General features: G+C 47.0%; 1 protein-coding gene across 5 annotated transcripts in view; it reads right to left on the reverse strand.

The window, feature by feature from the left end:
• LOC121289177 (pre-B-cell leukemia transcription factor 1-like) overlaps nt 1-23,808 on the reverse strand; it is a 549,225-nt gene that overhangs the window by 117,148 nt on the left and 408,269 nt on the right. For all 5 annotated transcript variants that reach the window (XM_041208358.1, XM_041208357.1, XM_041208356.1 and 2 more), the window contains exon 3: nt 4,757-5,013. In XM_041208358.1, the coding sequence (XP_041064292.1) occupies nt 4,757-5,013 (257 nt within the window). The remainder of the gene's footprint in view (nt 1-4,756; nt 5,014-23,808) is intronic.

The raw sequence follows: 23,808 nt of genomic DNA on the forward strand, positions 1-23,808 counted from the left end.
AATAATAAAATCTGTCTTGTTGCAAAAAATTGGTGGCTCACTCTTTCTGTACATCAGAAGGAACACTGATTGAAGGCATGTTAACATGCCCAGCCATCCCATTCTGTAGCGATTGTGTGAGGCTGAAGTCATTCTTGTGTTCCAATTCCCCTATGGCATCATCCTTCCCTATCTCTGTAACCCCATTTACCCTAAAACCCTCAGAAAACGTTGCATTTCTTGAGCATCTTTGACCCACCATTGGTGGCTGTGCCTTCAAATGTCTCAGCCCCGAGCTCTGGAATTCCCTCCTCAAATCTCTCCGGCTCACTCTCCATCGATAAGACTCCTTTTAACCTACCCCTTTATTGAAGATTTCTGTCAACTTCTTTGGTTTTGTGGCAAAAAGTGTCTGCTTCTGCTCCTGCGAAGTGCCTTGGAATGATTTGTTACCTGAAAGAAGCTACATGCAAGTTGGTGTTGTGGTCTCTGAGATTGAATTGCTGAAGAAATGGCCTTGGTTGCATTATCAGAGGTGAGGTGAGAGTGACTGCCCTTGACATCAAGCAGCATTTGACTGAGTGACATCAAGGAGACTTAGCAAAGCTGGAGTCAATGGGAATCAGAGGGAAAACTCTTCGCTAGTTGGAGTCATACCTAGCAAAAAGGAAGGGGTTGTGGTTGTTGGAAGTCAATCATCTCAGTTCCAGGATGCCACTGCAAGAGCTCCTCAGGGTAGCATCCCAGGCCTAATCACCTTCAGCTGCTTCATCAATGATCTTCCTTCCATCATAAAGTCAGAAGTGGGGATGTTGGCTGATGATTGCACAATGTTCAGCACCATTCGCGACTCCTCAGATACTGAAACAGTCCATGTCCATTTGCAGCAAGACCTGGACAATATCCAGGCTTGGGCTGACAAGTGGCAAGTAACATTCATGCCATACAAGTGCCAGGCAATAGGCATCTCCAACAAGAGAGAATCTAACCATTGCCCCTTGACATTCAATGGTATTACCATCATTGAATCTCCCACAGTCAACATCCTGGGGTTACTATTGACCAGAAACTGAACTGGACTAGCCTTATAAATACTGTGGCTACAAGTGCAGTTCAGAGACTAGGAATCGTGTGACGAGTAACTTACCTCCTGACTCCCCAGCGCCTGTCAACCATCTACAAGGCACAAGTCAGGAGTGTGATGGAATACTCCCCACTTGCCTGGATGAGTGCAGCTCCCACAACACTGAAGAAGCTTGACATCATCTAGGACGAAGTAGCCTGCCTGATTGGCACCCCATTCTCCACCTTACACATTCACTTTCTCCACCGCTGATGTGACAGTGACAGCAGTGTATACCATCTACAAGATGCACTGCAGCAATTCACCAAGCTTCCTTAGACAACACTTTCCAAACACATGACCTCTACCATTCAGAAGGAGAAACGCAGCAGGTGCATAGGAACACCACCACCCGGAAGACCCTTCCAAGTCACTCACCATCCTGACTTGGCAATATATCGCCGTTCCTTCACTGTCGCTGGGTCAAAATCCTGGAACTCCCTCCCTAACAGCACTGTACCTACACCACAGGGACTGCAGCGGTTCAAGAAGGCAGCTCACCACCACCTTCTCAAGGGCAATTAAGGATGAGCAATAAATGCTGGCCTAGCCAGCGACGCCCACATCCCATGAACGAATAAATGAAACAAAAATTTAATTTCACAAGAAAGAGTGTTTTGCATTTATTTAATGCCTTTCATTACCTCAGCATGTGCCAAAGAGCTACTTGTCAAAAGTAGCACTGAACAGATATGAAGTGAATTATTCTGTGAAGAGCCTGACTCCTGGATCCTGCCACTTTTCTGTTGCTGTAAATCACAGTTTGAGATCAAGGCAGACTAAAATTGTCATGGGTTGGCATGACATTCGTCCGGTCTGGTATCTTAGTGACTTACGACTTATGTTAAGAGTTTGTGAGTCATTGACCTCATTAAAATAATAGGTTGAGGAAAGTCATCTGAGCTCATTGAGCTCTGTCTGAACACCTCTGCTATCCTCACCAGAAATAAACAAGGAACATACAAATTAGAAAGGGATACAGGCGCTGGAGAAAGTGCCAAAAAATTTAAAGGATGATATCAAACTGGGAAGTTATATCTATCAGGAAAGACTTAACAGGCTGGACCTCTTTTATCCAAGAAACAGAAGGATGAGGGGTGACTTAAGACCAGTCTTTAAAATGCTGAAAGGGGTTGATATGGTAGACTGGGACTCATAGAGTCATTGCAAAATGAAGGAGGCAGCTTGGCCCATCGAGTCCCTGCTGGCTCTCTGCAGAGTTATCCTTCAAGATGAGGTTTCAATCAAGGGGTTGGGGGTCCAAAACTGGAGGGTTATAAATATGAGATCGTCGTGAATAAATCCAACAGAGAATTCAGAAAAAGTCTGTTCCCGAGATATTGGTTAGAAGGTGGAACTTGCTATCATACGCAGTGAGTGAGGAAAATCACATAGATGCATTTAAGGGGAATTTGGATAAGCACACGAGGGAGAAAGGAATAGAAAGATATCTTGACAGGGTGAGATGAATTAAGACCGCAGGAGGCTTGTGTGGGGCATTAACACTGGGTATAGACCAGCTGGCCTGGACAGTCTCTTTCATTGCTTTAATTTCTATGTAAACACAAAAATAAGAACTGAAGAATAGGTTAGCAGAAACATCATTCTAAGAGCCAACATCGATTAGCTTGCAGTCCAGTAAGTCTGACTGGGACGTATGGGCTTTGACTGTCTCCTGCAGTCTGCTTACCGGATGGGGGGTTAGGATATGCACTGTGAGACTTTAGCTTGTAACTCAAACAAAAATCAGGGAACAAAAGGGGAAGAATGGAAAACCAATCATGAGACACCAATGAGACACAAGCTATGGAATCTGTGGCACTCCTTGCCAGCAGAAAATGTGCGTGACAGGTGGTGCACAGAAACTACCCCACCTCGCACCCTTCCACCTGCTTGGCCAGGCTCACACTGTGGAAGTGCCCGACAGTATCCCCAATACATTACTGTCTTTAGATAATGTATCGAACACAAACTCTGGGTCACCATTGTCTTGAGATGACATATCTGCTGAACAGTGACCAACACACAGGATTAAAGGGGTAATTAATAACAAATAAAACGGGTTGTGCCTTAAACTCTGAGCAACTACAGACTTAACAGTCCAGGTATCCAGCACGGACTGTGAAACTGAGGTAAAGGTATTTAAGGAACTGTATATCCAGGCAAGATGACACCCTCAATGAGTTTAATGACAAGAGGCTTCCTTCCTGGTAAATATCTGTGTGAGCCCCTGAGGTGATGGTAATGGTGCCCAGAGGAGCAGAAAGAAGGCTACTTTATATAAATAGAGACAGAAGCAGAGCTGGAGATTGACTGCAGCGGATTCCTGCCACAGGCTACACAGCGAGCGCTAAAAAGCTGAAACCTAATTGTCAGAGCAGATTTGAAAGACAGGTGAGAAAAACGAAGGCAGTGCAGGACTAAAAATGAACACAATCAAACAGATTGTCAGGTTGGATTGAAGGAAAGCACATTTCCCCATCATTTCTGGACAACGGTTTCGAGCTGGATAAAAATTGTTCAATTGGTATTGACCTAAGTCAGACTTTGGTGTTGCTTCCACCTTCCCAATAAACTGGAGTTGGAGGTAGACTGAAAATGTCCCAATAATAATCAACTGTTAGTGCCATTCCCTTTATATCCAATTCTGGGGTGTTTTGTATCCAAACATTCCATAGTCTTCTATGTTGCACAGTACATTCTTGCTAGAGACTCTGAGCCACCCTGAGAGGTGAGGTTTAGTTCACTGAGTGCGTTGGCTATCCAGTGTAGTCCTGGTCTTCTACATACTCCCTGCTCTGACTCCTTGGCCTGGCTAAAAGCTCCATCCATAAGCTGCACCAATAGGCTGCTGCTCAGGGACAGAAATACCCCATGAGTATTTACTTCAAGCAGGAGGGAGCGAGCCAATCTCTCCCATGGGAATGAGGAGATGGTTCCCATCACCTATCTCTCCTGTGGGAGTGATCAGGAGTTTCCCATCACCCATCTCTCCTGTGGGAGCAATAAGGAGTTTCTCATCACCTATCTCTCCTGTGAGATCCAGGGGGAAAATGTCATCATTGTCCATCTCTCCTGTGTCAGGCATGCTACAAGTTCAGTGATAACACTCTTAAGTAAATATGATACCAATTCTATCCACTAGCCCAGCGTCAGCATGGGCCTCTTAGAACTGTGTATAAGGGGGAGAGTGGCAATGGGAGAGAGGAACCTGGATTGCAATCAGTGTTGGCACCAAAGTATGACATGTTGAGAGTGGCCCAAAATGCTGAGGTCAATGCGGAAGGCTGACAGTCCTAATGTGTGTTGATGATTGGTCATTCGTCAGTGAATGCAAGCCTAGATTGGTGGGTGACGGTGGACAGGGAGGGTGGGGGATGAGAGAGGAGGGGGTCTTCATGACTGTGTTCAGTGCTTCCTTCATCAGGTGTCTGCACACTCATGAGGGAGAGCTGAGCAGTAACAGGAAGCCTGCTTATTTACCATCTTGCCCCCCACCCCTCATCCAGGGGCACTGAGTGCTGCTCTAACTGGGACTGGCTAACTCTTGCACATTTGGGATTCCCCTTCCCAAGACAGAGGGGGAAGCGATTGATATGTGCTGGGTGTAAGGGTATATGGTGGGGAGGGGGTGGTGCTCCCAATCTGACTTACCTGCTCGTATTTCTCCAGCTCAGTGTGGTAGATCTGCCGGATCTGGGTGAGCTTGGCTCTGTAGTCTGAGTGCTCGGCTGAGTTGTCGGTCGTCGCTCCCCCGGAGACGGCAGCAGCAGCAGCAGCAGCGGCAGCAGCTGAGGCAGAGCCCCCACCTTTCTCCGGCCCTGCGACACCCTCCGCCAGCAGCATGTTGTCCAGTCGTACGAGCTGGGGGTCCGGAGGCTCCTCTTCCTGAGCTCCTCGGATACTCAACACTGTAAGAGAAGAGGACAATGGTTAGAACATGATATCCAAGCTTCAGAGCACACTCATACCCGATACAATACAGGCAACCTGCAGGAGAGAGAGAGAGTCATGGAGCCCTGAGTAGGCCTAAGGCCGTCACTTTCAGACCTGAAAAGTGCCCAGACTACTTCCCATTACCATGAAGGATAAGGTATCTTGAAAATTTGAGCAACAGGTGAAGCTAGCCCGTTTCACACTGCTACTATGCAGTCGCAACACAAGTGATATTTTCCACTAACAGAATGTTGCTGTCAAGCCTAAAAGATGTACAGCCTATCACACAAATGAGTAACGTGGCATACTGAATTTCAGTGCTGGTGTGATACCATATATGTGCGCCAAAGAATGGTGGATTGTATCAACCTTTGGCTATTTGCTATAGGCGGAGTACTGGCCATACTCAACCAGCCCGTGCTTATAAAACTCAGAACATAAAGCCTTATATTAAATGTGAAGCTGCGATTAGACAGCACTTGCTGTGCTAAGAATTACACTAACACCTAATTTAACATTATCATCTGGGTTCACAATGTGGCTTATTTATGTATGCCATAAGTTACATGTACACATAAGCATAACAGCCTATCCTCTGCAGCCAAAAGGAACATGTCAGACATTGCACCTTTTCTGAATGAAACAAAAACGTGGGGAACAATAGTTCCCTGGTGCAATCTCCATAGCAACACCTCAACCAAACAGAGTCAACTTGCCAACCAATAAGCACCATTTCTCATGCAGCACAAATTGTTCCTCCCTCTGAAATTTGGTATTCTTGTGTCTGTCCTGTTGAGTGCAAGATGAAAAGCTTGAACAGCATGTCTCTTTTTTCAACAATACTCAATTATTATGGCATAGGAGGAGACCATTAGGCCTATCAAAGTCCAAGTTGACGCTCCAGTCTGTCTCACTCCCCTACTCTATCCCTGTAGCCCTGCAAGTTTATTTCACTCATGTGTCCATCCCAGAGAGGACAAATGGCCAATGCTAGTTTTCCGACAATCATTTGAAATGGCCCTGAGTGACACGGGAGGGTCAGATTGACCATTTCTTAAAAGTAGCCTTGAAATTCAATGGGCATGTAACTTCACAATTCTCAGCTCCCGGCCCCAAACTGCACTTGCAAGATGTGAGTGTCGGAGTTCTGGGTGGGACTCATATTCCTAAATCTCTGTGCTGCACTCCTTGCGATCTTGGTTCCCCACTGGGAGGGCAGAATCACTCAGATTAACCCTGGGCCTGACAATGGGCTGGGAAACCAAGAGCAGCAGAGTAGCAGTTTAGGAGGTGATGCCCCATCTCTCCATGGTTCTTCTTACCTGACGCCTTGTTTCAAACATTGGAGGTGGTGCAAGGAGCAGCAGTAACTCCTACGTCAGAGGACAGAGTTATGGAGAAAGACTGGAGAACTTCCAACTTTCAGAAGGAGACAGCTCGAAAGGAGGATAGTGCAGTCAACATCCGGAACACATCATCAAATTGGACAGTGAGAGAAAGAGGTCCAGACATACCCACAACTGAGATCAGGACACACTAATGGATGGGATAAGGGAGTAGATGGCAACAGTTGGCCAGGAGGTGGTTGGGTCTATCTGGATCGATGAAGCCAGATTGCTCAATGGGCCTTATTCAACTGAACCATCACATCAGTGTGCAAGTTTTGATTTCTGCAACTATGTACAAAGGGACATGTCCAGAGTGGGCTGAGTGTCCAGAGTGGGCTGAGGCACCAGAGTGAGCACAGTTCCCAAAGTGAGAACAGTTTCCGGAATGGGCTGAGTGTCCAGAGTGAGCACAGTGTCCAGAGTGGGCACAATGCCCATTGTGGACACAGTGTCCAGAGCAGGAACAGCGTCCAGAATGGGTATAGTGTCCAGAGAGGGTACAGTGTCCAGAGTGGGCAGCATCCAGAGTGAGCAGTGTCCCAAGTGGGCAGTGTCCAGAGCAGGTACAGTGTCCAGAGTGAACAGTGTCCAGGGTGTCGTGTATTACTGTAAAGTGGGCAGCTCAGGAACATGATCAGTCCAGCTTACATCTGCTGTTGTGCCCATTCCTGAGGCTGTTTTCCAGTCCAGTTCCATCAGAGATACAGATGAATAAATTTGTTTGCAATGAGACTGTATTGAGCGAGGTAGAAACTAAAGTGCCACATGGACCATAGAAATAAACCAATCCCAGGATCCTCTTCATTCCCCCATCCCCCATCCCTTCAAACAGACAGCACTGCCCCTTTAAGTTCCCTATTCAACCTGTTGCTCCGAACAAACCAATGGCAGCATCTAACTAGACCTATAGATCAGTTTAGAGAATGAGTGAATGCTATTGGATTCCTTTTTCATAACTGGCAGTATCTGAATGAGGTTTTGTCTCATGGTCAACAACAACAACAAGGATACCTGGAAAAACTCAGCAGGTCTGACAGCATCTGCGGAGAGGGATACAGCTGACGTTTTGAGTCCGTATGACCCTTCTGTTGATAGTTCTGATGAAGGGTCATACGGACTCGAAACGCCAACTGTATCCCTCTCCGCAGACCTGCTGAGTTTTTCCAGGTATTTTTGTTTTTATTCTAGATTTCCAGTATCCGCAGTATTTTGCTTTTGTCTCATGGTCTTTGGAATTGCTGTGACTGTTATAGTGATGAGTGGATGCAGCTTCCTCTCAGCTACTGATGGGGAGGTTGCAGATCCATCTTGGTCCCTGTGAGCTAAAACCCTCTATGCTCACTAAGAGAGGCCTCACTGTCTTGGTCTGTCTCAGACTTCATTGGGCAGCTGAGGGGTCTTACGTGGGCACTGCCACACAGGGTGAGGTGAAGATGTCTATCAATAACACGGTACCAAGCTCAATACAGTGAGGAGGTAGAAGGGTCTGAGGTCACCCACTCTCCCCGCTGACACTACCAGAGACTGTCCTTCCCCCAAACCCTACCCACACCCATTCTTTATAACTCAGGTAAAGATCACTTCTGGCATCAAAGTAGAAACATTGCTGAGAAGGGTGTGAAGCTCAAAGAAAGCCTGACCTCCCTTGGCTAGATTGCACTTCCCCCCTCCCTGCCACCCTCCTCCTGCCCAAACCCCTCAGCCCCCATCTCCCTCCAGCAATCGGCCTAAGTCCACATTAACTCCACTCGCACCATTTCCTTCAGCAACAGTTCCCCTCAAAACATTCGGCCGCGATTCCCTTTCTTATGGCTTCGTTTCCTTCTTTTTAACATCCTGCCAGGAGTGCGGCAGTCAGCCTGCTCAACCGGGGCTTTCTCCCCACGGACAGCAAAGCTATGACGGCGGAACCAGACCCAGCCTAGTGGGCATTCCAGGCTCGGGATCATCACTGAGAGCAGCCACATGTTCCTGCTTCACACGATCTACCAGCTCCCTTTATGATCCAGTAAACATCAACCGGATAAACCCAAGGTAGCCACAAGCGAAAGGGCCAGCAGCTTGCTCAACACTGGACCAGAGAATGAAATATGTGCCCTATATCCTTACGATGCTTGGTGAATAGGATCACACAGAGTTGTTCAGTGATGAACTCTGCCCTGTCTTGTTAGAGCCTCTGGTCTCCAACATTTGCTGCGTCTCAGTGAAAATAATGCACTCCAGGTGGTGGATTGATGGGCCACCAGCAACTGGGATGGATTACCACAGCCTGGAGTTTCCACTGGGCTGCGCTGTATATTTTTCAGTAAAATTCACCGGAGATCGTCTGAGCTGGTGCAAAAAACAAATTGTGGAACTTCAACGGCGAGTTCCGTCAGCACGGACTGAGTTTTAAACAAACACCTCATGTGAGAAGCTAGACCTGCCCACAAAACCGGCTGAGCTTCTCAGTGGAATTGGGCACTGTTGTGAGTTTTTGCCAATTGCGCCCATCCAAGGCCCCTCACAGAGACCTTAAAAATTAAACTGTTTTCGTTTCGGTGCCAAGACACCAATAGGCGTTCACAGATAGGCAAACATTTTCAAGTAAAACAAAGGTTTGTGTGTGCTTTCAGTTTATTTTCACAATGTGGTCTCCTCTACACCAGCGCGGGGTCACCAAGCGCAGGCTGGCTGACCAGTTTGCAGAAAGTCTCCCTTCAGTCCGCAAGCATGATCCCGAACTTCCTGTCACTTGTCATTTCAATTCTCCACGTTGCTCTCACACTGACGTCTCTGTTCTTGGCCTGCTTCAGTGTCCCGGCGAAGCCCAACACAAGCTCGAGGAATAGCACCTCTTCGTCAACTCATTGAATCTAGAAGGCTAAAGAAGGCCTTCTAGAAAACAGGCGCAATATGGCCAAAATCTGTGCCAGACAGCCTACTGCATCTAAAGCAGAAGCTCTATCCCCAGTGTGCACAGTTTGCTTACCTCACCCTTCTCCCTGCTGGCTCAAAGTCTACAGTGCAGCCATTTTGTGTACAACATCTTAAACTTGATTACACAAGAAGCCAAGAAATAGGAGCAGGAATAGGCCACATGGCCCATCAAGCCTGCTCCACCATTCAATATGATCATAGCTGATCTTGGGCTCCAATTCCACTTTCCCACCCACTCCCCATATCCCTTAATTCCCTGAGCAACCAAAAATCTGTCAATCCCGGCCTTAAACGTATTCAACAGTGGAGCATCCACAAACCTCTGGGGTAGAGAATTCCAAAAATTCACAACCCTCTGAGTGAAGAAATTTCTCCTCATCTCAGTCCGAAATGATCGACCCTTATCCTGAAACTGTGCCCCTCTTTTTTAGATTCCCCAACCAGTGGGAAGAATTTCTCAGCTTCTACCCTATCAAACCCCTTAAGAATCTTGCAGGTTTCAGTGAGATCGCCTCTCATTCTTCTAAACTCCAGAGAATATAAACCCATTTATTCCGCTTCTCATCATAGGACAACCCCCTCACCTCAAGGACCAATTTACTGAACTCTCGCTGTACCATCTCCAATACCAATATATCATTTCTTAAATGTGGAGACCAAATTGCACACACTACTCCAGATGTGCTCTCACTGAAACCCTGCACAATTGTAGCAAGACTTCTTCATTCTTGTACTTGAATCCCCTTGCAATAAAGGTCAACATGCCATTTGCCTTCTTAATTGCTTGCTGTATCTACACTCTAACTTTCTGTGTCCCTCATACCAGCACACCCAAGTCTCTTTGAACATCAACATTCACAAGTGCACCTTTTAAAACCCAGTTTAACACAAGTTAGCTCATCTCATCTGGAACAGGGGAACAGATATAGTAACTTATCTCATTTCAGAAGGAACAAGCTGTAAAAACTTCCAGCTGTAAATCCATCTGAGTTTGGGAAACAGAGATGGCCAATTCATGTTCAGAATAGACAGCAATTTGTCAATCAGGTTTAGTAAGAGAGGGCACCAGTATATATCTATAATAGTCTAGTATACTTCACAGGAGCTGAGGAAGAAAGCCTCTGAATCTTTGCATTCTGTCCTGCCAATGAAGTCAGAATATTGCTCCTCTGACTGTCCTGCAATTCCTTATGCAAGATCCACACTCAGAAGCCAGGGTCTGTTATAATGATTTCCCCCACCCCTGCTGATGTTTACTGTCAAAACTTATATCAGCTTGGCTCAGGGGCTATACTCTGACCTCTGAATCTGGAGGTTGTGTGTTCAAATCCCACTCCAGAGGCACAAACACATTGTCCAAGTACTGTGGGAGTGCTGCACTGTCAGACATGCTGTTTTCAGGATAAGGTATTAAACCAAGGCTCTGTCTGCCCTCTCAGGTGAATGTACAAGTTCCCATGGTGCTATTTCAAAGAAGAACAGGAAAGCATTTGCTGGTGTCCTGGTTATTAATTATAAATCAAGATCCTGAACGGTATTGACAAGGTGAATGTCGAAAGGATGTTTCCTCTTGTGGGTGAGCCCAGAACTAGGGGGCACTGTTTTAAAATTAGGGGTCACCCTTTTAGGAGAGAGATGAGAAGAATTTTTTTCTCCCAGAGGGTTGTGCGGCTTTGGAACTCTCTGCCTCAGAAGGCGGTGGAGGCGGGGTTATTGCATATTTTTATGGCAGAGGTAGATAGATTCTTGTTAGGCAAGGGAATCAAAGTTTATCAGGGTTAGAAGAGAATGTAGAAATCGAAACACAAGGAGGTCAGCCATGATCTTACTGAATGGAGGAGCAGACTTGAGGGACCGAATGGTCTACTCCTGTTCCTATTTCTTATGTTCTTATGTCACTAAAAACAGGTTAGCTGGCCATTAACACACTACTATCTGTGGGATCTTGCTGTGCAGAAATTGGCTGTCATATTTCCTACATTACAAACATGACACAGTTCAAAAAAGTGCTACAGTGGTTGGAAACACTCCGGGGATCCCTGGGGCAGGGACAGATGCCAGGGTCAAAAAGTGCCCAGCTTCACGAAAATCCTCTGACCAAGGTCACTGAAGAGCTGTTACCCTTTGGCATGGACCTTCCGAGGGTCATCACTGGATTACCACTCTGCTCCTACCTTTCTGTGCCACGCCGGAGATCCACATTGCTGGCCAGGATTTCCGATCCCGGCTTCTCCAGAACTCAGTGCCGGAGATATTTTCGGAGGGTCCTGGGGGATAGGGGAATTGCCCATCGGAAGTTCTAACTTCCCAGGCAATTCCCATGGAGTCAGCGCGTTGGGGTGTCCAAGCGGTCCCAATGCACATCTTGGAGGTGGGGGTTGGTGGGGGGGGGGGGGGGGGGGGGGGGGTAGGGGGTACATCCAGTCTCTGACAATCCAGAGAACAGAAGACCTGGGCTGTTATATCACTGCTGTTGATGATGAGCAGCCACAACGTTTCCCGATATAACAAAGTTTTGGAGTAATTAGTCCGGGGTGATGCATTTAGAGATGTGACCGGGCATGGTACGGATGCAAGGGCTCCCTTTATTCCATCTCCCATGGCCAATTGAAGCCTTAAATGGAAGTGACTGAGGGCTGTGTACCAGTGGAAACCACGGTCCAAAGCGTGTCAGAATATTCAGCAAGGAAGGGGCAAAAAGGAAGAGAAAAAGATCTCGTAATCAAAGCACAATCAAGTTAAGACAGAAATGGAATTGGGGAAATGCAACAAAATTAACAATAGCCCATTTCTCCACGACTATCCTGAAGGACAGCTCTTGCTCCATAGATTTGTAGGTTACGGCCCTTCAAGAGCACATCCTTTATTGGGTTGGCGTCTGACATGACCACCTACCCCCATGGGGTAGGGAGCCAATTAGGCTCAAAAAGAACCTTGTGGAAGTTAAAGAGGCCAACTGGGAGTTTCTGGGATGGGCGGGGAGTTTAACTGCCTGAAGCTGGGCAGTCCGGTGTGTCAGTGCCCCAGGGAGGACTATAGGCCATCCTTGCCTGTCTGCAGTGGTGTAGCCAAAGGCAGGCTTACAGAGAGATGGCACCCTCTATCCCACTCCTCCCCCACTGCCCCCATAGTGGTGGGCTAGCTGCTTTCTCCATTTCTTGATTAATTTTTTTTTGAAAAGTGCCTGAGAGGGCAGCTTTCTGTGAGGCGTCCCCCCCAGTTGCCTACCTTTCACTGCAGTCAGTTGCTGCTCTGCTGGAAGACCACAGATGGAGGGGCAGAGTGGCCATCCAATGCCCTTGGTTAAAAAAGGATCCTGGTGCCACGCCAACCTCAAAATTCCGAGTGACCCTTTCCCTTCCAGGGACAGATTTGGGACCTAGAAACTGTCCCAACAACTCGCTTCCGGCCCACCACCCACACCAGGTGAAAATTCAGCCCATTGTCACTGGTGTAAAGGGGGGAAAATCAGCAGTCAATTTGCATTCAGCAAATAGCAAATGAAATAAATGACCAAGAAGATACGTTTAGTGATGCTGGCTGGAGGGTGGTCTTGTGGCGCCGGGGGTAGTGTCCCTACCTTGCAGCCAGAAGCCCTGAGTTCAAGTCCCTCCTCAGGGCTTGATGGCCATGGAAGGTGCATTCATAATGCAGCCAAACAATTTATTCATCAGCTGTAAATCCTCCCAATACACCTGACGGCAGGCAGTAAGAGCAGGAGAGTTTCCTGGACAGCCATGCTGCAGAAGGTAATGGCAAACCACTGCAGTACTTTGCCAAGCATAATCATGGACCAATCCAAGAGGAGTCCATGGTTACCAATGCCCTCTTAGGGCCTAGTACCTGGAGGAGGATGTTGATTGAGAGATCAATCTCAGCTAGGGTACCAGCAAGAATTCCCCTTTATCTTCAGACTTACATCCACCTGACAGGCAAACTGACAGAGCTTAATGGGTCATCCTAAAGACAGTGCCAACCTGGATCAAGGGCTCAAGCTTCTGGAGTGGGCCTTAAAACATGACCTTCTGACTCAAAGGCAAGAATTCTACCCACTGAGCGACAGGGAAACCTGCCAGCAGAATTGTGGATCTTTATAAATGGAGGATAAAAAAAGTGTAGCCCCTGCTTCTGCCACTCCTCAGTCCTGTCAGTGTTCAGACTGTTTGCTTACTGGTTAAGTAAAGGACTGAGGTCTTGCCTCATTGCTGAATGAAGTAAATCTGAATCAAGCAACACTTGAGCTGTTTTCAAATGAATGGGGAATGTGGATTTGTATTTCATAATGTGCCTGTGAGGCCTATGAGACAAATATCATGAACACTCATGCGCCACGGGTTTGCATAATACATTAACTGATCGATCGTGATGTTTGAAGAAGCGATCACGTGTAGCTTTGAGGTGAAGCACGTTAGCAAGCGAGGAATATTTGGAGAACGACACACAGCCCCTGCTGAATTCTACATTCTGCCCTTATTTTGTCCCATCCTTCAACTTTTGGATGGATCTCTAGCTGAAGAACCAAACCTGCATAGTAGGGTTGGTTGGAGCTAGAGCTCAGGCTAAGAGGGTGAAATGGTCTCAACATTGGAGCAGGACCTTTCAAGTGTGAAATCTGGAAACACCTTAACATGCAAAAGTTGGCAGAATCTTGAAACTCTCTCCTGAAAACGGAACCAATACCAGATCAATTGCAGGTTTTAAAACTGAGATTGATGGATTTTTCCTTACAAAAGGTATTAAGGGACATGAGGCAAAGTCAGGTATTATAGAGTTAGGTCACAGTCTTGCAGATCAGCCGTGATCTCATTGAACAGTAGAGCAGGCTCAAAGGGCTAAATGGCCTCCCCCACGTTCCTATGTTTATGAGAGGAAATAGCGAGAGCTCTCACACCATCACTGGTGCAGTCTATAATTACAGCATTGAATTCCAGTTTAAATGTAGGCTTCGGAACTTGCAATGGGAACACTGTGTCTCCTGCCAGTGCAAGTTGCCCACAAAGATGGCCGTCGATACACGTCAGCGCTTGTGCACTGGTCTGTGCATGCGCAGAAAACCGACGACAGCAGCCCGGTTAAACAACATTTGGGAAGCATGACCACACATGTTGGTGGTGAGAATGAATGTGTGCAAGTTATTCCCTGGTGAGGATGAATGTTTGCAAGCTAGAGCCACTGCGCAGGGGGTTTAATGTACATTGTAAGGGAACAATCACAGGAATATGAATTGGTTTTCACTTGTTTATCTGTTTCAGTGCTATAAGCGCTTTTGAGGCTGTAATGAGTAAAGGTGCTTGCACAGAATCTTCAAGTGTCAAAAACGCTAAAGATTCAGAGCCTCCCATTTTTTCCACCTGACTTGGCAGCTTTAAATATGGAAAGATGTCTGATAGAGAATGGGTGATGGGATTACAGTGTTTACTTGACAGGGTAAATGGGCCAGATGTATAGCCTTGTTCTCTATATAAGTATCACACTGAGGTTGGTGGGGGGGCTGTTCTGATCTTCGTCGCTCACAATGGCATCACAGAGTGACGTGTGCGACTGCGCAATGCACTGCGCCGTCGGCAAATGCAGCCTAACGGGAAACATTGACAAAAGCGTGACAACAGGAAGCAAAGCTTTGCAGGCAGGAAGAGGGTGCAGATATAAGATGTTTCTTTCAATATTTAATAATTAATAAAATTATAAAGCGAGGCAGGTCTGTGCGCGTTGCCTGTCTGTAAAGAATCTCTCACACCGCTGATGTGTGGATGTGTGTCCCACTTTCACCTGATTGGCTCATATTCATAAACCAGCAGGCAAAGCAGAATCAGTCAGCAGTGCACCCAATCAGCAAGCAGAGAACAGGAACCAAAACTGTCAATCCTGAGGATCAAAAAAAAATTAGAAATCACAAATCAGCCAAAGTGACCAAGCAAAGAACTAAATTGTTCCAAATGTTCTGCAAAACGATTTTATCTGTCATTTTGTCCCTCGGCCATCTGAGAGTTAAAAAAAAACACAATTTATGACATGGCCAACATGTAAAAACATTGCTAAACTTGCAGTAACTATTTGAAGACAGCCATTAAAGTGCCCAAACCATATTTCACATGAGAGTTGTTAAGTTTTGCTTTAGGTTAAGGTTGCCCAACTCTGTTTGGACGCAGGCCAGGAGATTTGATCGCATGACCTCCTGCTGCCCCACCCCCACACTCCTGTCATTGATGACCCAAGATGTCCATCCTCGTGACACTCTCTCCTCATGGAAAGCGCCTAGACTCTGTTACCAAATTGATCAACAGTGAAGAATCCCCCAAATGTCCTTTTCCTCCAAGATGCTATATTTTCATACAAGAAAGTTCAATAAAGATGCATTGAATGTCACCCCCTCCCCCCACTCCAAGCTTTCTCCAGGATGGCTCACAGCAGTGTCCTGGAAATTACTCTTCAATCCCCAGAGTTCGCTCCTCAGTCCTGGAGGGTTTCCAACCTTTATAAACAATACATAGCCAGAGGCCTGGACCGTGAGGTCAGTTCTGAAGCTGATGTCTAAGTTTCTGTCCCTGGGTAATACCACTGTGGAGGGCTGCCACATTTCTGATAAGCCCCGCTGCTGCTGCTCTCCCAGGTACCCTCCCAATCAAGTTCTTCCTGGTCTTGCCCAGATACCCTGAACTGTCCAGGCTCTGGGTGGGGGGAGGGGGTACAATTGTGTCACAGTAAATGAGTGGCCCTGGTGTTGTTACGGTAAGTTATGTAGCAAAATGCTCCTAATGCTATCAAGCAGCACATGATTCACTGTGACCAATGCTACATACAGCCAGACATACTGTCATCTATTATAAATATATAAAACACACATATATACATTGTGCAAACATTTATATATACATATATGCACACACACACTGATCTTCTTCAGGTGCTATGCCCTCAGAGGGCATTAGCAGCCGAGGATATCTTGGCCCAGAGTATGTTTGGCAATCAAGTACTGCAGTGGCTTGCCATTGTTTCCTGCAGATGGTTGACCAGGAATCTCTCCCACTCGTACCACCTGCCATTGGTATGTGTTGGAAGGATTTACAAGTTGATAATCAATCTGTTTGGCCACATTATGAACACACCTTCCTTGGCCATCAAGCCCTGAAGTGGGACCTGGACCCGGACCTGCTGGTTCAGCTGCAGGGACACTGCCCACTGTGTCTCAAGGCCTCCCATGTATACACATACTTTCTTTATTTACATACACACATTTACAGATTGTCTATACCTTTATATCATACACAAATATTTATGCATACACACATGTATCTATTTCTAAATAAATGTATACATCGGTGTTCCGAAGAAAAATCATGTTGGATTTGAAATGTTAACTCTGTTTCTCTCTCCGCAGATGCTACCAAACCTGCTGAGTTTTTCCAGTGCGTTGTGTTTTTATACTATATATATATATATATATACATATATAGTGTGCATATAAAACAAGAGAGAATCTAACTATTGCCCCTTGATATTCAATGGCCTTACCATCACTGAATCCCCCATTATCACCATCCTGAGGGGGGGAGGGTTACCATTGACCAGAAACTGAACTGGACTAGCCATATAAATACTGTGGCTACAAGAGCAGGTCAGAAGCTAGGAATCCTGCAGCCAGTAACTCACCTCCAGACTCGCCAAAGTCTGTCCACCATCTACAAGGCATAAGTCAGGGGTGTGATGGAATACTCCCCACTTGCCTGGATGAGTGCAGCTCCCACAACACTCATGAAACTGGACACCATCCAGGACAAAGCTTGATTGGCACCCCATCCACAAACATTCACTGCCTCCACTACTGATGCACAGCAGCAGCAGTGTGTACCATCTACAAGATGCATTGCAGGAATTCACCAAGACTCCTTAGACAGCACCTTCCAAACCCCTACCATCCAGAAGGACAAGGGCAGCAGGCAGATGAGAACACCACCACCTGGAAGTTCCCCTCCAAGTCACTCACCATCCAACTTGGAAAATGTATCGCTGGAAAAACCCTGGAACTCCCTAACAGCACTGTGGGTGTATCTACACCACATGGACTGCAGCGATTCAAGAAGTCAGGTCACCATCACCTTCTCAAGAGCAACTAGGGATGGGCAATAAATGCCCAGCCAGCGAAGCCCATAATCCCAAGAATGAATTTTAAAAATTAGGTATATGGAGATAGATACAGACACAATACAGAGAGAGTCACACATGCACACAAAAAAAGCATAATCACACACATACATACTCACACACAAAGCACACACAAATACACATGCACACAAAACGTACACATAAGCACACACAGAGACATGCACACAAAAAACACACACATACATACACACATGCGGACAGGCAGACACACATACACACACACAAAGACACACACACACACGTACGCACACATATTCACACTGGGTTCCAACTGAGGGCCAGGGTGTGGGGAGTCCTGACTGGGGATTCCCAGTCCTGCCCATTTCCGGTGGCCAGAGGCTCACACCACCACCTGGAAGCTTTATCCTGCAGCTGGGCAGTGGTGGCAGGAGGCCCACCAGAATGGCCACAGATTGTTGGCCTCAGTGTCTTAATGCTCACTGAGCCAGGAGAGCTTTTAACCAATAGTGAAAGAGCAGGAATATATTTGTGAATAAATTGAACATTTTAAGTATCAAGAGCTATGAGAAACCACTGGCTTATGGGCAACATCTGCTTGCTGAGACAATCACAACCTCCCATTTGGAATACATCATTTTGGGGATGCATAAACCAGCCAAACCAGTTTCCATTTCGTTACTGCCTCCTAATTAACCAAGAAAGACATCCTTTCACGACATTTCAAATTCCTGAGTGATCCCTCTGACCCTAGCAGTGCCCTGGGGCCGACCCTATCCACAGCCTTCCACCATCACTCATTTCGCTCAGGAAGACCAAATAAACATTTGGTTATCTGGCTGACCATTTGCAGGAGGTAAATGGGGAAGGGGGGGGCCTCCAGGGTTGGGCGAGAGCTTTCCCATTTCTCCAGAGGCCACTCAGGCTGACAACCTTTTGACCTGAAAGGGTTTACTTAAGTAATAACGCATCAGTCATTCATTCCACACATAACATGGGGAGCTCAAGGCTGTACGGTCAGTTTATTTGGCTTGTTTAAGTGCAATTAAAGAGGTAGAGTGGAGCTTGTCAGGCTAGTTGTCACACTCTGACACACTGACGCATGTCACCACAATCTGATCTAGAAAGTCACACAACTAGAACTAATAGATCAACTACAGAGCTAGTACAGAAACCGAATTCTCATAAGCATTGCAAACTCTAGTTACCGTAGATCATGGTGTGAAAGGCAACCCCATTTTTTTTCAGTGCCAAAAACCATGGGCAGAAGCTTCCGGTCGGCGTGTGGGGGCAGGCCTGACATGCCAACGCGTAAAACAGCACGCGGTGATATCGGGCGTGCATCCCGACATCATCGCGCGCCATCGCAATATTTCGTTTGGCGGGCGCACGCTGGAGTCGGCTGCGCGCCCTCCGAAATGTTAAGGGCCTATTAAGGCCATTAAGAACTCAATTAAAGTGCTCAAGAGCATTGCCCGTCCAACCTGAAGGCTGGCGGGCAGGCAAAAAGCCCAAGCGGACTTCGCGTTTTTCAGGGAACCTCGTCCACGGGCGGAATGAGGTTTCCTAAAGCTTTTATGAATCAAGGGAATACATGTTCCCACTTTTACAAACATGTCCCAACTCATGTGACAGTCACATGAGGGGAAGTGTTTGAATAAATTTCTAAATCTTTTCATATCCACTCAATCTCCCTGAAGCTGGTTTCAGTCTAAAAGTCGTAACATTTGCTTGGTCGCCAAATAACTATGCTGCAGTGAAGCCATTTGGAGTCAGTGGAAAACTGATGTGAGAATGGAACGAGGAGGAATCCGCCCTGAAGAAGATGCCCAAGACTAAATGAGTTATGAGAACAGGGACCAGCCAATGGCCTGATTCTGCAAAGCACATATTGGAATGGGCCCTTGAAAATGGTCAGGATGGTTTCACTGTCACCAGAAATGCATTGCACACATACACACTTAATTAGGCCAAATCAAACCGAATTCGACAAAGGTTTCAGAGCAACAGCTATTAGGTGTAACAAAAACTAGAAAATGCTGCCAAGCCAGCTGAGTTTTTCAAGCATTTTCTGTGAAGGGATGATTCCGAACCTGAAAGTGCCAAATCTGATCCAGAGAGGGAACCTGGCAATGATGCCAAAGTCAAAGTAACTCGATGAATCTGAGGAACCCTTTGCGCCGGACGCTGAAGATGATGAATTTGATGGGTTTTGAAACACTTTCAATGTGGTTAAAAGTGTCTTTTGTAGAATTAGTTCACCCAATAAAACACGTCGCATGGGTTTAATTTGAATTACCGATGTTAAGTTTTCTTCTCACATTTCAAAATAGCGGCCACTCACACCCACACCAACGGTTCACATTTCATGCTCGGTGTAGAAGTTGATCCCGTCCTTGGAAGGAGGTTTTAAAGCTACGAAACACTCCTTTCGAATAAAGCAGCATTTCACTTGCACTTCCCTCAATTTAGTCTACTGCATTTGCTGCTCCCAATGTGGTTTCCTCTACATTGGAGAGACCAAACGCAGACTGGGTGACCACTTTGCGGAACAACTTCGGTCTGTCCGCAAGCATTACCAAGACCTCCCTGTGGCTGGCCATTTCAACACTCCACCCTGCTCTCATGCCCACATGTCCGTCCTTGGCCTGCTGCAATGTTCCAGTGAAGCTCAACGCAAACTGGAGGAACAGCGCCTCATCTTCCGACTAGGCACTTTACAGCCTTCCGGACTGAATATTGAGTGCAACAATTTTAGATCATGAACTCTCTCCTCCGTCACCACCCCCTTTGCGATCCCCCTTTTTTCCAATAATTTATATAGATTTTTCTTTTCCCACCTATTTCCATCCATTGTTTTATCTCTACCTTTTAGCCTAGTTCGACCTCTTCCCCCCTGCCCCCCCACCCCACCCCCTCTCGGGCTATCTGTAACCCTTTCGAGTACAAACCCGTTTCCATCTGTTCCTATTCAGATGAAGTTACATTGTTTCATAGTTTACCGTTGTGAGATTTGAACTCTTGATCTTGGGGTTACAAACCCAGTACCATAACCACTTGGCTATTTAGGCCAAGCCCTCGGGCTATCTGTACCTTGCTTGTCCTGTTTCCTACCTTTAATTAGCACATTCCTTAGATAATATCACCACCGTCCACACCTCTTTGTCCTTTTGTTTGTGACATTGTTTGGTTATCTCCACCTGTCATTGGCCCTCTATCCAACTCTACTTGTCCCACCACCTCTTAAACCAGCTTATATATCACCTCTTTTCTATTTTTCCTTAGTTCTGATGAAGAGTCACTCGGAATCGAAACGTTAACTGTGTTCCTCTCCGCAGATGCTGTCAGACCTGCTGAGTTTTTCCAGCTATTTTTGTTTTTGCTTTAAAGCTACAAAGGTCAACTTATACACCCCGATCTACGGTAAATGTATTCCTGGAGGTCTCATTACACAACTGCCAACCTTCGACAGCCCTCACACTTGCCAGTGGTCAACTGACGCCTCAATCACAGGATTATATATTGGCCCATCAAGTCTGTGCCAGCTCTTTGGAAGAACAATCCAGTTGGTCCCACTGAACAACAACTTGCATTTATGTAGGTGCCTTTAACACAGCAAAACACCTCAAAGTGCTTCACATTATCAAATGAAGTTAGAGGCCGAGGCATATTAGGTCAGATGACCAAAAGCTTGGTCAAATGTCAATAAATATTTTAAAGATTTGAAAATGGCTTTAGACTAAAGGTTAAGACAGCAGCAACGGATTCAATCCAACGTCACAGTGTTCAGCCTTCCAACGGCAATCAAAAAGAGAGTCATTTCTCTGTTATCTGATTGGGTGACTGACTGTCAGTCAAAGAGCCTTGCCTTCTCATCTCCAACATTCTGTTGACTAAAAAATGGAAGCGCCAGAAGAAAATGATTCAACTCCCACATGAGGTTGTTTAATTGCTCCTATGATTTTCCTCCTGGGATTTTCACTCGGAGCAGTGCCCTGGAAACTCATCTTCAGTTCCTGGTGACTCCAGGGCAATCCTTGAGAGCTGGCAACTACTTTACTTCCAACTGCTGACCCATGTGAAGCTGGAGTCGTTCTACAGGCGGATATTTCAGGGCCTGAGGCTCTGCAGCGGTACAGACAGCAAGACTGCAAACTTGGCATTTGCCTTTTAATAAATGCCTGACATTGCAATAAAAGTGCCTTTAAAATGAAAGGAATGACTCCATACCAGCTCAGGAATAAGGTGGAAGGGAATGGGGGCAGAGCCGGTTAGGGGGAGCTCGGCTGAGGCAACAGGAGGCTTCAATGAAGAAAAACGGGTATTGAGTTGGTTCACCAAAGTGGAGAGGTGGTTAGGGTTAGGGAGGGAAGTTCTAATGAGACCGAAATGCTGACCATCAATGTTGGAACAAGGAGGGGAGGGGTGTGGAGAGAGTTTGGAGGAGGAGCTGCACACAAGGTCAATGTCAGAAACAGAGAGGAGGGACAAGCTGAAATGATAGAATGAGACAGAGACAAGGATTTTTGAATCGAGCGTGTTAAAGACAAGGAGCAGCAAGAGAATCATGGGCGAGTGTGTCTTAAAGCACAACATGGGGCCAGCAGCTGAGAAACCACATCCAGGCAGTATTCCGCCATCTTTACCTCACACAGAAATTAAAACACTGAAAAAGGTCCATGTTGGTCTTTAGCCTCCTAACAGATGGTACTCCGAATTCCAAACTGTTCCTGTATCCCTTTACCCTCATTTCTTTCATTCATCTGTCCAACCTGTTTGGAAATGTTGACAAGGCCTGTGTTACAATCACTAACTCAGACAAGGATTTCCACCCACACAACTCTCTGTCTAAAAACGTTAGGGTTAGTTCTTGGACTTAAATCACTTCCAATTAAAGTGTTCAGACGTTGCAGGGTGGGTAGAACTCTTGCCTCGGAGGCAAACAGTAGTAGGGCTGATTCGAACTCCAGAGGCATAAGCACTAAAACCAGGCCGGCGCAGCACTGAAGGAGTGCGGCACTGTCACAGGGTCAGTATTGAAAGAGAGTTGCACTGTCGGAGGGTTAGTACTGAGGGAACGCTGCACAGTTGGAGGGTCACTACTGAGGGAGTGTTGCACTATCGGAGGGTCAGCACTGAGGGAGTGCTGCACTGTTAGAGGGTCAGTGCTGAGGGAGTGCTGCACAGTTAGAGGCTCTGTACTGAGAGAGTAATGCACAGTGAGCAGGGAAGTACTGAGTGAATTTTGCATTGTCGGAAGGTCAGTACTGAGGGAGCGCTCCACTGTCGGAGGGTCAATTTGAGGGAGTGCTGCACTGTTAGAGTTTCTATACTAAGGGAGTACTGCACAGTGGGCGGGGCAGTCCGGAATGAATTCTGCACCGTCGGAGGGTCAGTACTGAGTGAATGCTGCACTGTCGGAGGGTCAGTACTGAGTGAATGCTGCAGTGTCAGAGGGTCAGTACTGAGGGAGTACCGCACTGTTGCAGGGTCAGTACTGAGGGAGTGCCGCACTGTCAGAGGGTCAGTGCCGAATAAATGCTGTACTGTTGGAGGGGCAGTACTGTGGGAGTGCTGCACTGTCGAAGGGTCAATGCTGAGGGAGTGCTGCACTGTCGGAGGATACTGAGGGAGTCCTGCACTGCTGGTCAGTACTGAGGCAGTGCTGCACTGTAGGAAAGTCAGTGCGGAATGAATGCTGCACTGTTGGAGCAAAAGTACTGAGGGAGCGCCGCACCATCAGAAGGTCAGTACTGAGGGAGCACCGCACCATCAGAGGGTCAGTGTTGAGAGCGAGTGTCGCACTGTCGGAGGGTCATTACTGAGGGAGTGCCGCACTGTCTGAAGGTCAGTACTGAGGGAGTGCCACACTGTCTGAAGGTCAGTACTGAGGGAGTGCCGCACTGTCTGATGGTCAGTACTGAGGGAGTGCCGCACTGTCGGAGGTTCAGTGCTGAGGAAGCGCTGCACTGTCGGTGGAGCAACATTGAGTGAATGCTGCATTCTCGCAGCCTCACTGCTGAGGAAGTGCTATACTGTCGGTGCAAAAGTGCTGAATGGTTGCTGCACTGTTGGAGGGGCAGTACTGAGGAGGTGCCGCACTGTCTGAGGGTCAGTACTGAGGCAGTGCTGCACCATCGGAAAGTCAGGACTAAATGAATGCTGCACTGTTGGAGGCTCAGTTCTGAGGGAGGGCTGCATTGTTCGTGGGTCAGAATTGAGGGAATGCAGCACTGTCAGAAGGTCAGTACTGAGGGAGTGTCGCACTGTCAGAGGGTCAGTACTGAGGGAGTGCCGCACTGTCAGAGGGTCAATACTGAGGGAGTGCTGCACTGTCAGAGG

The sequence above is a fragment of the Carcharodon carcharias genome, chromosome 16, assembly GCF_017639515.1.
Source record: "Carcharodon carcharias isolate sCarCar2 chromosome 16, sCarCar2.pri, whole genome shotgun sequence".
Lineage (NCBI taxonomy): Eukaryota > Metazoa > Chordata > Chondrichthyes > Lamniformes > Lamnidae > Carcharodon > Carcharodon carcharias.